At 38.3% G+C, this 16,924-nt stretch overlaps 1 protein-coding gene across 1 annotated transcript; it reads right to left on the bottom strand.

The window, feature by feature from the left end:
- Positions 1–10,038: 10,038 nt before the first annotated feature.
- LOC134840257 (Golgi resident protein GCP60-like) lies at positions 10,039–12,353 on the bottom strand. The gene has a single exon (XM_063856003.1). The coding sequence runs from the start codon at positions 12,324–12,326 to the stop codon at positions 10,563–10,565; it is 1,764 nt and encodes a 587-aa protein (XP_063712073.1). The 5' UTR covers positions 12,327–12,353; the 3' UTR covers positions 10,039–10,562.
- Positions 12,354–16,924: the final 4,571 nt, after the last annotated feature.

The raw sequence follows: 16,924 nt of genomic DNA, 5'->3' as shown, positions 1-16,924 counted from the left end.
TTTCAGAATCAAAATTGATTTAAAAGAGTGGCTGAAAAATTGTGGACGTTGAAGAAAGAGGACAAACAAAAAAATTCAAAGTGCCAAAAATTTACGCTCTATGCCATTGTTCAAATTTGCATAAATTTCATATAAAAGTTCACTGAAATTGAAGCGGATTTAAGAACAACACATTAGAAACAATTTATAAATTACCCATGCCCAAATACTTTGTATCTATTCAAACCGACGCCACTTTGAAAACCAAACCAATAAAGAATGTTTCAATTGCTTGCTGTGATTTTTGCAAAACTTTCGAATACCTGCCTCAAATTACATATGAATCAAGGCCACACCACATTCACCTCGTACTTGTATTGAACTTTTCTATCAAATCTTTCACAATTTTGTCCTCTTCCAGTTCAATGTGCAGGTAATCAGAGACATTCCTCGCGAGCCAACGTTTGAACAACATCAGACGTTTCTGATTTTCCGGACTGAAATCATAGATGTCGTCGTAGTCTGGTTTAACACAATACACACAACTCGGAATAAACAATCCATGCGACTGCCGAACCCAGTTTCGCCTGACAATTGACAAAAAACAGCAGTGACAAACGCTACAGAAATGGTTACAGTAAGGCGATTTAGATATCATATACCACCGAGCGGGCATATTTTTTGAACAAACTAAGCAAAACAGATGCATTTCCTCGCCTTCTATGTCGTAATCAGCTCTATTCGACCCCAAAACTTGACACTGAGATGATTGAACATTTAGTGATTGATGAGTGCCTTTTTGAAATCCAAGCATGCTAGGACCTTCATCTGACCCTTGCAAGCTATCTGGTTTAAAATTTTCCGAAGTGTCGACTTTTAAGTCTGGTCTCATTTCTGACTCAAGATTCGACAAATATGATTCATTTTCTGGTTTGCTTTTGCCATCATGACCAGACCTTTGAAGCTTAATTTGCGCGACGGGCGTGTTTGGCGGCACATGAGGAGTCTGGAACTCATTCGCAATTTTCTTTTCCAGATCTGCAAGATCTCGATGCGAAATTCCGCCGGTCACCAGAAGAGATCTCCTCAACCAAGCCGATACCACCTCTTGGTCGCCGCCACTTTGCATCATAACTTTGGAGTAGTTATATAGCATCGCACTAAGACACTCATCAAATTTAGAGGAACCATTTCCACTTTTCAACAGATTACTATTTGCTTCTTCCTGTCGCTCACGCGATACTGTTTTAAAGCTTGCAACTATATGTTCGTTCATTTGCTGGCTTGCTTCAGTTTCAATCGGCTGTAAGTCAGGGTAATCAAAGGGGCCGTCCAGCTGAATGAAATTTTCCGCCTTGTTTCCCACGTCAAAATTTTTGTTTAAATCAATTTTTGCGATGAAATCCTCCGCCTTTTGCTGCTCAATTTTGTCAACCTTTGCACTTCTCTCATTCATTCTAGCCTGTTTCTCTTTTAGCGCACTTGACGGTCCAGGTTTACCCGAATGATCGTAATAGCTATAAAAAGGCTGCTTTGATTTCTTAGGAGCGTTCAACAAATCGCAAAACCCGAAATCGTCCTCAAACCTTTTCACGCGATTGTTATCGCTATCCTCTCCTTCATTTTCTGATGCTTTAATAGGACTGACGTGAAAACGGTGATTATCCCAGCCAGCCATGTAGTTTATTTTATTTCGAGGGGGTGCTTGGTCGCGGCCTTGCTCATTAAGAGGAATCGGGTGGTTTTTAGATACAGCAGGTGCTTGTTCCACGGTTTCATTATACTTCTCCGTGAGTTTTGTACACAAAGAACAGAATCCACTTCCCATAATGCAATGACAATTTGAGCACCACTCAGCGAGAGGTGACTGTGTTTTATAAGGTTTAACAGGGTACATGCCAATTGGTGTTGATGTCTGCATCCTGCATGGAACTTTACTGACAATGGTTTCATTTATCAACTTCCCAGCTTTTTCACTTTCTCGTTCCTGACGCTTATCTTCAGCTACATCAACAGTTTCCTTCAAGGTTTTTAACTTAGACTTATAATCTTCAGATTCGAAACTTCGATGCTTGAAAATGTTTGAATTCAGATCGAATGCCAACTCCCACGCATATTTAGCACTTTTACTTTTCGTTGAGATTCCATTGCTAGAACTATTTTGCACTTCTGAAGATCTTTCTACTATCTCTATCAGTTCAGGTTTTACTTCAGAATCTAGACAGATGGAGCCACTGGCCTGATCTGGAGCTTTCATTTCTTCTGCCTTGACGAAATCAAGATCCCCACAAGCATCTTCAGTTTTATCATCCACCGTATGCACCTCACAATTTTTACTAAGCGGTTGATCCATGTCAAACTCTGTAATATCTTCTTCTTCTAAACTTTTACTTTTGAGTTCCAATTTTCGTTTTTCAAGGTCGGCTTTCTCAGAACAAGAAGTTAAAATCCCATCGCTGTTCATCTGCTTGACCTTCACAACTGGCTCAACTCTATCAACAAAATCTCTTCCGCCTATCTTGTCAGCGCAGGAAGATTTTTTCGAATAAGAGCTTCGATATCTATCTTTCGTCCCCCAAAAGGCCGGTTGAACACTATTTTCCACCACACTTTCTGCCATTTGGTTGCACAATTGTTCAGTTTCTGGCAATTCTGGAAAATCATTGTAGCAACTATCTTCGGGAGCAATTCTGAAACATTTGTTCAGGAGATCTTTATGATTGTTACTCGAATAAAGGACCTCAATTTCCGGGCCACAAGATTCGGTCAACTCCGATCGCTCGGAGGGCACTCCATTTTTACATACCTCATGCAAAACAATAATTTCACATATATCATTCTCGTCATCTATTTTTTGAGCAACTGTACACTTTAATTGAACTTTGACCTTAGCAATATCCTGGACTTTTCCTTCAGCTGCTGACACCCCTTCACCAATTGAGTTTAATACTGACATTCCAATTTGACTATCACAAGTCTTCTCAACCTCAAAATCCGATCGAGAGTTGTCTGCAGGCAACACTTGTCCGGTTGATTCATTTTCATCAGCTTCGCAAGTGTTATATTCCGTTTCTACCTTTGGACTACGCGAAACGTTTTCATCGACATTAGATAATTCTTCATTCAAGTATGAGATAGAGCTTCCAAATTTAGACTTTTCCCCAGTAAACTTAAAATGAAAATCCTTCTGAAAGTTATTGGAAGATACAATTAATCTAGTTTCTTCAGGTTCGTTTTCTTCATTTTCTGCAACATTGCTAAATCTACATGAGGGCATTTTTACAACCCATTTATCCGCAACATTTCCGTCGGTGATTGAAAAATCTTCCTCAATCAAGCTTGCTTTTGAAACACCTGTTACACTTTCATCATTCGGTGCTTCATTCTTAGAATGGGATGCGATCTCCGATATTTCATTAAGCTTCAATTTTTCTGTCAATTCATCTTCAATATCTTCATTTTCAGCAAGCGCACAGAATCTAGATTCATCTTCAATTTCGAAACTATTATCATTTTCCTCAGCAATTGATGTTGCTGTTAATAATTGCTTATTCACGCATTGTCTGTCCTGATTTTTATCTGGCTCATTCTCAATTTCAACGTTGTTATTTTTTTTGCCTATAATACTTTTCAATTCTGCGCGAGTAGCCTCTGGATTGCTCGCCTCGCTATATCCATCAAGCAAATTCTCTTCAAACTGAGTAGAAGTGGCGTCCTCGATCATAGTAGAAACCGCTTCTGAAACACTCACATTGCTAGGATAACCAATCATTGGTCTATCGTGCTCATCTGCTTTGAAATCATCATCGTCAATAAGTTCGAAAGAAAGGTCGGAAGAACCACTTGGCGAGTTACGGTCCAACTGCGATTTAGGAGTCAAAAACTCTCCACAAAAAGTCACATTTTTTTCAGCCGAGTTGTGCTCCGAATAAGGAGTTTTCTCAGGCTCGGTTAAAATGGTGTCATTGTTTTCGTTAGCTTTCATTGGTGTGATTGCAGGTGCATTGGCTCCATTCGATTCAACGCCCATTTTGTTGCAAAACAAAACAAATCTGAAACAATTCATTTTTTTGTTACACTCCGACAATGAATTTCTTATTATTAAGACCAACTCCTTTTGTTCAATTTTAACAAAGGTCTTCGAGCGGAAATCTTTGTACCGTATAAAGCTCTCCAATCCAATAGTTTTCATACCCTCTTTTACGAAACGAAAGATACTAACTGGTTAGCAAGATTTCAGTGTACTTGTGGCCGCACGATCAAAAAGAGTAAAAATAAACAAGAAAATCTTAACATAAATATTGCCAAATAGCACAGGAAGGCCGAACACAGTTTTTTTCATTGTTTTAATTCTGAGTCGCTTTTTTGTCGTGGTTTGAGCAGATACATTCAACGTCAGAGATGGGAAGCTGCAATTGCAAACACATGCGACAAAATGCCAAGAAGTGGCTTTGAAGAGATAAAAAAAGAAACAAAAGCAAAAAAATCAACGCATCTAAGGGAATCAAACTACCAGCCTCGATCAACTAACACGACTGTCCTACACCACAATGCTATCAATTGTTAACACTATGCAACAAAAGTGCTATCAAAATTTGAGTTGGATTGAAAAAAAAATCGTAATGTAAGACAATGCTCGCAAACCCACAAGTGTAAAGATATTTAATTTAAACAGTTTGCTGACAACAGTTATTTTTGCAAAGATAACACAGAGGCGAAGCAAAGCTCCGCAACAATTGCACTACAACATAAGCATGGCATTGCAAAGTAGCGGCTAGAAAATGAGACAAAGGCGCCATTGGTTTCCTCCAGACTGAGTGTACCGGAGACGCTTAGAAATTTGAATTCAGTATGAACCAATTGATTCAAGTGATTCTGTAAACAAGTTGTTAACCCGAAAAAGTCTATATTCCAGTTTGATAACGCTTGCTAATCGCAAGCGTAATGATGATCGACTCATCGCTTAAAGGACTTAACATTAAGATGCATCACACGATCAATTCTGATGATTATTTGTGTTACCTGGTCGATTGAAACAAGGAACAATACGCGAATTTAGATTTCTTTGCACCAGTAACAAATGTCTTATAGAACAAGACAGGTGCGGCTATATTGGGCGATTTTTTTTGAAAAAATAATGGTTAATTGTTGTGATAAATTATTAAATAGTTTCAGATCGATGTCGAAGTGCAGCGAGCGAGCCGTGGCGCGCTCCTAATTCCGAATTACAATTGGACTGGTCGATCACACATCATTAGCGAGAAGCGGTGTTCAAGAGTGCCCGCGAGGCGCAGTGGTCTATCCCAACTGCGATCTGACCAGAACATCAACTGCTGTTGGAGCTCCTTCTCCAACTCCAGAACTGGAACTTACTGGGTGTATTACCCAACTGATTGGTCCATAGCTACAGTGAGCAACGCCGTTATAAGAACCATCTCAAATGGCAACAAGCAACCCCCCCAGTCGCTTATCGGAGAGCAACTATTATCCAACCGTCTCAGAGCTTCTGAATGCTCCCTCCGCAGTACTTTCTGCCTTTGCTTCGAAAACAAGCAAGAAAACGCTTGAATGTCTGTTGAGAGAAACCATTGCCCAGATGAACCTTTTTTTCGGGAAGGAAGAGAGAAAAAAGAGAAGAAATAAACGAGAGTATTGCTGAAATGAGTCAAACAGTGGTTGATCTGAAAAGAGAGTTTGTCGAGACAACACCTGGAGTAGAAACTAGCTGGAAAGCAGAGATCGTAGACGGAATTAAAGAATCAATGAGAGAACTTACTGTTGGGACGAGTGCACCGAACATCGCAGAAGCAGCTGATAGCGCTCGTGCACGAGTGTCTCCGGCACAAGAAAGCAGACCAACAGATGATAGAGCAGTGCGTATACGAGGCTTGCCTGAGCCCTGCGGGCTTATGAATGAAATGATGAAAAATGACAAAGAAGAGGCACAAAAATTGCTTGATCATATGGAAGTTGAGGGAAAGATACTTGATGTTCGTAGATTGGGACTTCCAGCTGAGGGAAGAACAAGAACAATGTTGGTTACCCTAGACTCTTCCTTCGCCAAGCGGATGGTTTTGGCATCTCTGGCCAAACTGAGAAGCTATGAAAAAAAAAGGTTTTTTTTTCGCCTGATCTTTCTGCTAAAGAAGTTGAACTCGAGCAGGCTGCTCTAAAGAAAAGAAAAGAGTTAATCCTGAATGGAGAAAGCAGGAATAATTTAAGAATCAGAAAGCTGCAATTGGAAGTCAAGAGTGACGGGCAATGGGCTCCGGCACAATGACTAACAGGTAGTACCTCTCAAAAGTCATTCAAAGTGATGCTGATAAATGCAAGATCCTTCAAAAAACCCGGAGCTTCGACAAGTTTAAGTCTTGATCTGTACCAGAAGTCTGTAGATATCTGTCTAGTGACGGAAACTTGGTTGAACGAAAGTATCGACTCAGCTTATGTGTATCCCAAAGTACACACTTGTTCAGAAAGACAGAAACATTGACAGTTCTGGAAAAAGTCACGGCGGAGGCGTAGCAGCATATGTGAAAACTCCAATTGAGCTTACGCTACTGGAGTACGAGAGTCAAGGCACCGAAATGCTATGGTTCTCATCAGTCCTACAGCGGAAAAAGTTTGTTTGGAGTTGCATACTACCCCCCATCCGTCAACAAAGTCGATCTCTATAAAGAACACATTCTTTCAGTGTACGATCAGCTTCTATCTGAAGACGTGGAGACAGTTATTACTCTGGCTGGTGATATCAATGATTTTGACGTCAAGCTGATCACAGAGGCAACAGCTCTGGACAGTCTCTGCCATGGCAAGACCCACAAAAACTCGCAATTAGATTTCATATTCACAACTCACCCAGCTTACTACAAATCGACTTACACCTTTGATGTCTCTTTCCCAACCGACCACGCGGGTATAATTTGTGAACCAGCGACCAATAATGACCCGAAGAGAAGATTTTGTTTTGTGAGAGACCAGCGGGCTCACAAAATCTAAGCTCTGAATCTAGCTCTTGAAATCTAAGAAGTTCACTGATGCGGAGAAGATGAACTCTAAGATAAAGCAACTGATGTATCAGAATATTAAGGATCGTAAAGCAAACATGGTCTCGGGGAAATGGTGGAACCTAGTCAAATATTACACCGGTAAACAGCAAGCAAATGCTCCTGTCATTAATTTTTCTTGTGACGAAATTAACAAGCACTTCACAAAAGTTTCGACCTCTCTAAACTATGAAGAGCCGCTCCTTTTGACACTTCCACAATCACTCCTCCGGAACAACACAAGACGTACTGATACGTTTAGAACACACTTGCAAAGCTTTTGACGAAGTTGGTTGTGACTACGTTCGCATTATTTCTTTAGACCTGAGCAAAGCTTTTGATAGAGCTCCGCATAAACTCATAATCAAGAAAGTATCCTGGATCCCTTCATTATCAATCTATTAGCGAACTTTCTCACAGGAAGGCAACAATATGTGGCAAAAGACAATGAAGGTTCAAAAATGAGAACAACCAAGTGGTGTGCCTCAAGGAACGGTGCTAGGGCCCCCATGCTTTAACGCTGCCTACAGTGATCAAGTAGTGGAAGCTGAGCGGTATGTCCCAGTCAAGTTCGCTGATGACAACAACCAATGCGTGGGAGGCAAAAACAACTCAGATGATGCCCAAGCAGTTATTCGACAAATATCTACGTGGTGCAGTATAAACAACTTTGTTTTGAACACGTCGAAGTCGAAAGAAGTTGAAGTCCTATTCTCTCGCTCAGCATCAGTGGCTGTCATTTTTGGTGTCAAAGTCGAAAAATGGGCTACACATTGATAACAGTTTCTCTTTCAAACCCTACATTGAAAAAGTGAAACTCAAACAGTTGGGGTACGACAAGAGTGAGCTGGAACTTTTATAAGAAGCTTTGGTGAAACCGCATATTTTTTACGGAGCATCCGCTTGGGGAGGCTCACCTGCCTATCTTCTGAATAAAATAGATGCAGTACAGGGCCGAGCGACACGAGCGGAAATCATACAGACCTTCACTTCGGTCAAAAAGATAAATGCGGATTGTGATCGAAAACTTTATGAGCGTATATATTCTACACTATCCCATCTGTTGAAAGATATCTTACCTCAGCGTACCTGTTACTCAGTTAAACTCCGTAACCGATTACCATGCAGTAGCTCAACACAGGAAGAAAAATACAAGAACTTGTTCCCTGGCCGTCTCCTTCGGCAACTCAACGACTGATATATAGCGAAATAGATGTATTTCTATTTTAATTTAAGTTTGTTGTTGTTGTTATAAGGCGAAATGTTGATAATAAAGAGTGTATATTTTTTAGCAGGAACCGTATTTGATTAATGACGTTTTTGTCATTTGATTGATAAAAAAGGAAAAAAGTGAACTTAAAATCAATAGTCAAACTGCAAAAAATCAAAACTGAGCGTGAACAAATTATAAGACTTTCGCGTGAAAAAAACATCTTGACCTATTTAAGAATCTTCACTTTCATCAGCTTAAAGCTTCCAAATCTATCAAATAAAACAAAAATTCAGCGAAGATGGAAATCTTTGCGAATGATGCGTTTTTAAAGCAGACACAGTTAGAAAAATCTTGATGAACAAACACACCACAGAAAAACCATTTTTTAGTCAAATTTATTGTTTCAAAGAACAAATTTATCACCTAAAGGCGCATTCAATTTTATTATCTTTGTTGATTAATCATGTTATGATAACACAAACCTAAACTAACTTAATTTGGGAGAACTGCATTTGGGAGAAATGATTTTGTTGATTGACCATTTTATGATAACATGTCCTAAACCTAATTTGGGAGTTGGGAGGAGGTGCAGATTTGAGGGGCGGGAGGGGGGTGGGTCTCAGGGATTCGACTCCCTGCCGACTCCACTGACCCTAAAACTTAAATTTTTCTAAAGACGCCTTGGGTGCCAAAATATACTTCATTTGAGGGGGGAGCGCCCGCCGAAAAAAACGCGATTTTTTGGTTAAAATTTTCCAAGTGCCTCAAAACGCATTTTTTGGCATGTTTTTTTTTCAAAATTTTTTTCACTTTTTAGTGCTTTGGCAGAGCTCGGAAAATCAATTTAGTCGGCCTAAAAAATCCGCCTTTCTCGAGAAAATCCTAGATCCGCCCCTTTTTGGGATAACTAAGAATCAACCTCCACTTTTCTCTCGTTTACACTTCTAGCATTAGCAAACGAAGTTGAAAGCGAGCTTAAAAAGAAGCCAAAGTCTAACACAAAATAGAAAAATGAGCTTGAAAAATTCTAATTCTAAAAAAGTATACCATTAGTTACTGTACCAAACCGCTGACGGAGACCACCTTAATTGACTCGCATTTACATATTTAACCTAAAGCGCAGTTTCAACTGCAGCTTTGACGGCGGCCAGTCAATAAGCAGAATGGTCTAAGAGCAGAATGTGTCCAAAAGCAGAAAAATATCAAATTATATTGGCTAATTGGTATATTAAGTAGAAGAATTGTCAATATTACCAAAGCCAATAGTTTATGCATAATTCAATTCAAGCCTATTTTAATCATTTTCTTGGTAATATTGACGATTATAGTAAATGTTTTTATCAATTAGCCGGTATAAAACCATAAAATATAATATTGCTCGGTTTTTCTGCTCTAGCACCCATTCTGATCTTAGACCATTCTGCTTTTTGCTCCGCCTCCAGCTTTGACTTTATCTTTAATGAGCACAAATTTAAGTGTTAATTGGCATTAAAAACGGAGATTACACAGTGCATATAAAATCGCCTTACGGGCAAATGCTTTGGCTCTTATAAAGTTATAGATGTCAAAACAAGTTTATTATTCTTAGGTAAATTGGATATATAAAAAAACTCATTCGATGAGACACTGGAATTATCTCTATGACAATGCCTGCCTAGTAGATCTAGCGAAATCGACGAAACCATGATGACTTGAATAAATATATCCTAACAAAAACTTCCTTGCAAAATGTAACCCTAATGTTACAACTCGCGTATATAAGTGTTCTTAGTTTCGAATGTTTGCTCGCTACAAAAAAGGTGAATTATTATCGATTTGATTCATTATCATTAGATAGTTAACCGCCATGGATACGATATTAAGGGACAGCACCAAGTTCTATACAATACTTTAAAACAGTAGCAATATAAATACAAAATTAATTATATCCACGCATTTTTGACTGAATGCATTTTGGGAAAATTTAAGGAAAGGATAAATTATTAAAATTCATAAATTTTTTAATTATTAGATGTTCTAATTACACTCAACTTCACCGATGTATAAATTTTGACACAAAAATTCAAGACCCTAGAACATGATTTTGAAAAAACAAGTTTTTAAAAAATATTTGTAAGCTTTTCGAGGAATTAGAAATCTAATACTTCTGCAACAAACTTATAAGGGCAACATAAATTGTGATCAAGTAAAGTTGAAACTAATAGCATTCACCAAATTCGCATAAATTTAACGCTGCCACCAGACAAAGTGATCGGATCGGAAAATTCTGTGTAATGCGCGCAAAGGAAGGTAGTCAAGTCTATTGCAACAAGTAGTAACACTATCTACTTGGTATAATAAACTCTGTAGTACAGCGTCTTGCCTCTGAACAGTGAAAAGGTGTTGTCAAATTTGAGAAGATAACATCCTTGGCCAGGGTATTCATGACTTCCTGCTTGAACTTCAGTATGGCTGTCTCGTCTCAAAATTGGCGCGATGACGTCAAGCGCCGGCTTGTCTCCGTCGCCATCAAAATGTTGCATCTTCTCGACATCATTCGGATTTCCCGAGTCAACAATCTCGTCGTCTTCGTCTTCATCTGGTTCCTCTGCTGTGATCGTGATTTCATTGGTCGGTGAGATTGTCCACTCGAAATGTAGGCCAAATCCGATGTCGTAATGATCCGTTGCGAACTCCCAAAAGAGGAACGATCCGTCTTCGTGAGTGGGAACCCGAATGGTCACGAGCTCTCCTCGGCCAACGCGAATCACGAGGTTGCTGTCTTTCTTCACGAGGTCTTTAAACTCTTTCATATTCTTATTCGTCCACATTGATGGATTGGCCACCAGCAAATTATCACTAGATGGCGAATAAAGTCCTTTCTCAGGGTCACCAGTCGTTGGTTGAGTCTTCGCATTTTGTTCCGATGTTTCGGATTTCGCATTGGCAGCCGAGTTTGTTTCGTTTTGAATCGTGACATTATCTTTCGAAGATTTCGTCTCCTTTTCAAAACTCAGCTTGCTGGAGGCTCCAATTTGAGTAAACCCATCTTCAGAGGTATTTGTCGTCATGCTATTTAGTTGCGGGCTAATTGGGATATTGGATGAATTATTTTGCTGGGCCGAAGCTTTCAAATGGGCAATTTGTTGGAAGTAAATATGTTGCATATACTGCTGAAAATGCTGCTCTTGTAATTCCCCGATCAGTTTTTCCTGCTCTTTTTTGTCTTGCGGGTAGCGAGAAACTGCATACTGTTTGAATTGCTGGAAGGTTTGTGCGTTCAAAACATTTTTGATTAGGGCCTTTTGCTGTTCTATTTGGTGAATATGGGACAAATTGTCAGTATTTCCGCTGGTAACCCCAAACCCAGGATTCGCAGAAGAGTAGTTTACAAATTGGGAAGCGTTGAAAGATGCACTGTTATCACTGCTATTGTCTTTACTAGACGCTGTTGAATTGCTATTCGTACCCGCTGCTGATGCTGCTGCTGCCGTTGTTCCAATTTTATTCTTCTGCTCTCCTTTAATATTCTCCACATTTGCTTCCGTTCTATCTCGCTTGGAATTATTCGCAGCAGCTCCATTGTTTTTCCAAGGTAATGATTGCAAAGAATTTACCGAGTTTTCACTCATTTTGTTGTCTTTACGTAAAATTTCCCCTTGATTTTCATTTGCATAACCACCACTTATTCCATCTTTGCCCCCCACTCCCTCGTAAGAAGAGTCAAGCAAGCTACCGTTTTCTCTTCTCCGTTTCTCCAGCTCGATATTCAAATGGGCCTTATACCACGGCTCAAACAGTGCACAGCAACCACGTAACTCTTTCACAAAAGCAATCATTGCATCTTCCTTGGACATATTTCCCAATTTCTGCCACGCAGCTTTTCTATCATTACCTACCAGGTTGAAGTAACTGACGTCCAAAGCGCTGTCCTGAGACCCGTCGTTTCGTTCGGGGTCATAAGGGCCTTTAGCCACCAGTTTTGATAAGGCAATAAATCTCAATTTCTCGTCATAACTAAGTTTGAAGGCCTTCCCCTCGTTAGAGCGGTAAAACGCTTTCGCGCAGTGGTACTCAAATTGAAGGTCATTGCTTGAAGTATCTGCCATTTTTGATTGCTGAAAAACTTTTACATTCAACCTGAAAGAAAAGTACAAACTCAAATTACTACAACGACATTCGCAACACTTTTTTTGTAATAAAACATCCATCGCACTTTTAGCATCTTTCGAACCACTTTCTGAGCTATTCCGCGCCGTAATGCTCCAGGTAGAGTTTTTTGTGGTATAATGCAGTTTTGAATGTTGATTAAAACTTGTTCGATTTTTACCATTGGATCTGAGAGATTAATTCTTGCTTTCTTTCATTATTATGAGTGATCGCCGACAACCAAAAATAGAGATCTTTTTCAATTCCATAATCAATCACTTTTCCGTAATATTGAACACACCAAATTTATTTTTCATTATCTAATGTTAAGGTAAAAAGGAGCTTCACCTTGGCAACCTTGTTATTCAAAATTTAAAGCGAATACTACAATTAACTATGAACGGATTTCAAATTTTACATATTCCTGTCTATTTTAAAACTCCATATTTTGCAAAGTCCATTTTCATAGCGAAGATATGTTTCAACAAGACCACTCATGTATTAGAGCGAAACCTTGAATGATCTGACTGCACTTAAAGGCCAATTAAAACACTTTTTGGTTGAAACATTGACGAAATAATCGAAAAACGAAATAACCGAAATGTTTCTTCTTAATTTTATGCACCCAAATGCTACTTACTGTTATCTACAAAAGAATGCATGTACCGTCTCGTATCCTAAAAATAAGGTAAAAAAAGTTAAACTGAAAAATTCGATAAAAAACACTCGAGAAAAAAACATCAGCATTAAATAAGCTTCAAGAATTTACCGAGCGTGCACTAAGCCGATAAAACGTGAATAGGTGCCTATTGAGACCCAAAAAAATGTCAAAAGAAGATGTCATTTAAAAAATGAACTTAGATTTTTATACCATAACGGACCTGAATCATTTCAAGTCAGAGCGAGTAAGTTTACAAGCTACAGGGGTAATGACACTTGCAACTACAATGAAAAATGCTTACAGCAAAATAAAAATTCGAGATGTGGCAACTAAATCGACAAACGAAAGTCCGACGAAATAAACGATAGTCCGATGCTCAACTTTCCCGGAAAAATTTAAACTCCATTTCATACTGAAAAAAGCCCCGACCGAGGTTCCAACATGAGACCTTAGCGTGCAAAACTAACCGTGTTACCTCAAAGTTTGCAAGAAACGTTTTAGATGAAGAAAATCCAACAACTCCGCAAGTGTAAAGAGTGGCGATGCGAGGCACCAAAGAAAATTTGTCTCGAATGCCGTTGAGAAAAGATGGAGACTTTCGAATTCCAAGTGGCCTTTAAGCTCTTCAAAATTTTAACAGAAAACATTTAATGACACAGAGGCAAAGCGGAGCTTCGAATCAATTGCGATACAACGCAAGCGCAGCATTGCAAGCTGGTGGATAGGAACAAGAATAGAATGGAAAAAAAATTTAAAAGAAACGAAAACTATTTCAGGAAAACAATCGAAACACAACTACCACTATCAGATAAGCTTTCAGAATTAATCGAGAGTTATGAGCCGACAACGAGTGGGTAGACACCCATTGAGCGAAAAACAAAAAATTTTATCGAAAATTGTTGTCAAAAAATTTCAGCCAATTAAGTTTCAAAATTTGAAATCCTGTAAGACAAATTACCCGAACTTTTCAAAATACCGATCAATTTTGCCTTTGAAGCGAACGAAAACCAGTTAACCAAGCCGAAAAAAAAACAAGCCGAAACCATTCTGGACGAATAAAGCTTTTAAGCGACGAAAAAGAAAAACAAGGAAAAAAATACGTCAAGGCTAATAATTTCACAAAATACGGGAGTAAATCAAAAACACTTTCATCTATGATGAAAATTGCTGAATGCAACGGACAACTCCCCGAGGTAGCAACTAAGCTGAAAAAACACGCAGTCACAAGAAAAACCGAAAATTCAATTTTTCTCGGATTTTTTTTCCAATTTCATATAGAGGCGAAGCGGAGCTCGGCAACAATTGCGATACTATTAAAACATTGCATTACAAAAAGTCATAATTTTGAAACATTCAGCTCAAGAAGTTATTTGAAAAAAGCCTATAAAACTACATCTACAATAACTTCATGCCTTTGACTCGGATAAGGCTCATCAAAAGTTTTAGCAATCATAGCGAATCAATAACCGAGCGGCAAATAAAGCGATAAGTTTGACTCGATCCTCGTTAGGCCGAAAACGATACTGTAGTCCTTCCTAAAAAAAATCTCAATCTTCGAAATTTTTTACATCAAAACTTTATAACCTATCCCTCCTGAAACAGGCAAAAATTTTTTAAATAAACCGCCCAACTAACTACCAAAGAAAAGTTCACTAAGGCGAAAAAACGCAAACCAAACCCATTTAAACTAAAAAAAAATCAAAATCCAAATTGATTAAATTACAAGCTACAGAACAACTTTCATAAATAGTACAAGGAGCCCCTATAAAGCTGGATGTACTTGTTTGATTTTTTCAGAATTTGTTGAACTGATGCAAAATGAAATGGGTGAAATCCAATACTCCAAAATTTGCCTTCACCCTAAGTCTTAGTAGTTTCTCTAAAAAAATAAACTGTGATAATTTTTGATAAACTACTTTTCTTACAATTATTGCGGCGTAGCCGTTTGAGCACGGAGGCCACCCAATGACCTCAGTTAAACCCTTGATATGAGATTTGGTTGAGAAAAAAGACTTTTCTGAGTTTTAAATTGGACGTAGCCTTTTATTCGGCGGAGCTCCGTTCAACTCTTTTCTTTTGAGTGAGCCCAAAATCTCAGATTTTGAGAAAAATCAAAAACCTTCAAAAAATCAAATTTGCCGAGGGTCATAAGTTTCTTTGTAGAAAAATTAGACGTAGCCGCTTATCATGCGTGGGACTTTTTCGCAGCTCATTCTTTTGATTGCAACCTATATCTTAGATTAGAGAGGTCAGTTTTCGAGCGGGATAGGAAATTTCAAAAAACGATTAAAACATCAAAAGTTGGACTTTACCGAGGGCCATAACTTTTTGTTTCGAAAAAATGTTTGAAGTAATTTATGCAGGGTAACCTCACACAACCTGTTCATTCGATTACAGTCAAAATCTCATGTTTGCGAGGGTAGTTTTAGCGAAAAAAAAAACAATTTCAAAACAAAGTCAGAAAACCAAAATTATGAGTTTTTCTAGGACTATGAACTTTTTTTGAAAAAATAGGCTGCGCCGCCAAGCCAATGGAACCTCCTGCAACTTATTCTCTCCATTGTTTCCAAAATCTCTGACTCAATAAGGTATTTTGTGCGAAAAGTCAGAAAATTTCAAAAACGGACAAATAAACTAAGTATTTGACTTTTTCGAGGGCCATAATAAATTGATGAAAATCAGGTGAACTTCACTCAATCAAAAAAAAATTTCAAAATGCTACAAAAAACAGAATTTTGACTTTTCCACAACATTTTGTATCCATTTCAGAAAAATATTCGAAACATGCAACTACCACTATCAGATGAGCTTTCAGTATTAACCGAGCAGTCTGTGAGCCGACAACGAGTGGGTAGACACCCATTGAGCCAAAAACAAAAAAAACTCCATCAAAAATTGTTGTCATAAAAAAAATTTCAGGCAATTAGGTTTCAAAGTTTTGAAATCCTGCAACACAAACTTTTCAAAACATCAATCACGATGAAAATTGCAGAGTGCACCAGAAAATTCCCCGATGTGGCAACTTAGCTGAAAAAAACATACGTAGGCAAAAGAAAGTCCGACAATTAAATTTTTCTCTTAAATTTCATATAGAGAGGTGATGCGGAGCTTCGCAAAAATTGCGATACTACAAGAACATTTACATTACAATAATTCAAATTTTTGAAACATTCAGCTCAAAAAGTTATTTGAAAAAGCCTAAAAACTACATCTACAAAAACTTTATACCATTTTCTCGGATAAGGCTCATCAATAGCTTTAGCAATCATTGAAAATCAATAACCAAGCGGCAAATAAGGCGAAAAACTTGGCTCGACCCTCGTTAGGCCGAAAACGATAACGTAGTCATAAAAACATCAATCATCAAAAATTTTAACATCAAAATTTTACAACGTATATCACCTGAAACAGACAAAAATATTTTAAATGATACTCCCGTCAAATTACGAAAAATATGTTGACTAGGGTGATTAAAAAAAACCGAACCCATTTAAACGAAAAAAAAAACTGAAAAATATTAATAACTTCAAAAAACGGTCAAATAAAATAGGTATTTGACTTACTCGAGGGCCATAACCATTCGGTGAAAAAATTGTGCACCTGCAGGGGACTTCACTTATTTAGTTTGAAACGGTAAAAAAAAACAGCATTTTGATTTTTCCGAGGGCCATAAGTTTGTGGAAAAAACTAGTGCGTAACATCTTCAGCAGGGGAGCTTTCTACAACCTTTTGTATACATTGAACTCAAAATCTTCAATTTCGAAGGGTAGTTTTCGATAAAATAAAAAAAATCAAGACTCGCGTCAAAAACTTCCCCATAGACTTTTTCGAAGGCAGTACAAGTCGGGTACGGTGTGGAGAGACTAGGCGTATATGCAAGCACACAGAGTAATGAGC

Source organism: Symsagittifera roscoffensis, chromosome 2 (assembly GCF_963678635.1).
Source record: "Symsagittifera roscoffensis chromosome 2, txSymRosc1.1, whole genome shotgun sequence".
NCBI classification, from domain to species: Eukaryota; Metazoa; Xenacoelomorpha; order Acoela; family Convolutidae; genus Symsagittifera; species Symsagittifera roscoffensis.
This window is presented reverse-complemented; position numbering and strand designations above follow the sequence as displayed.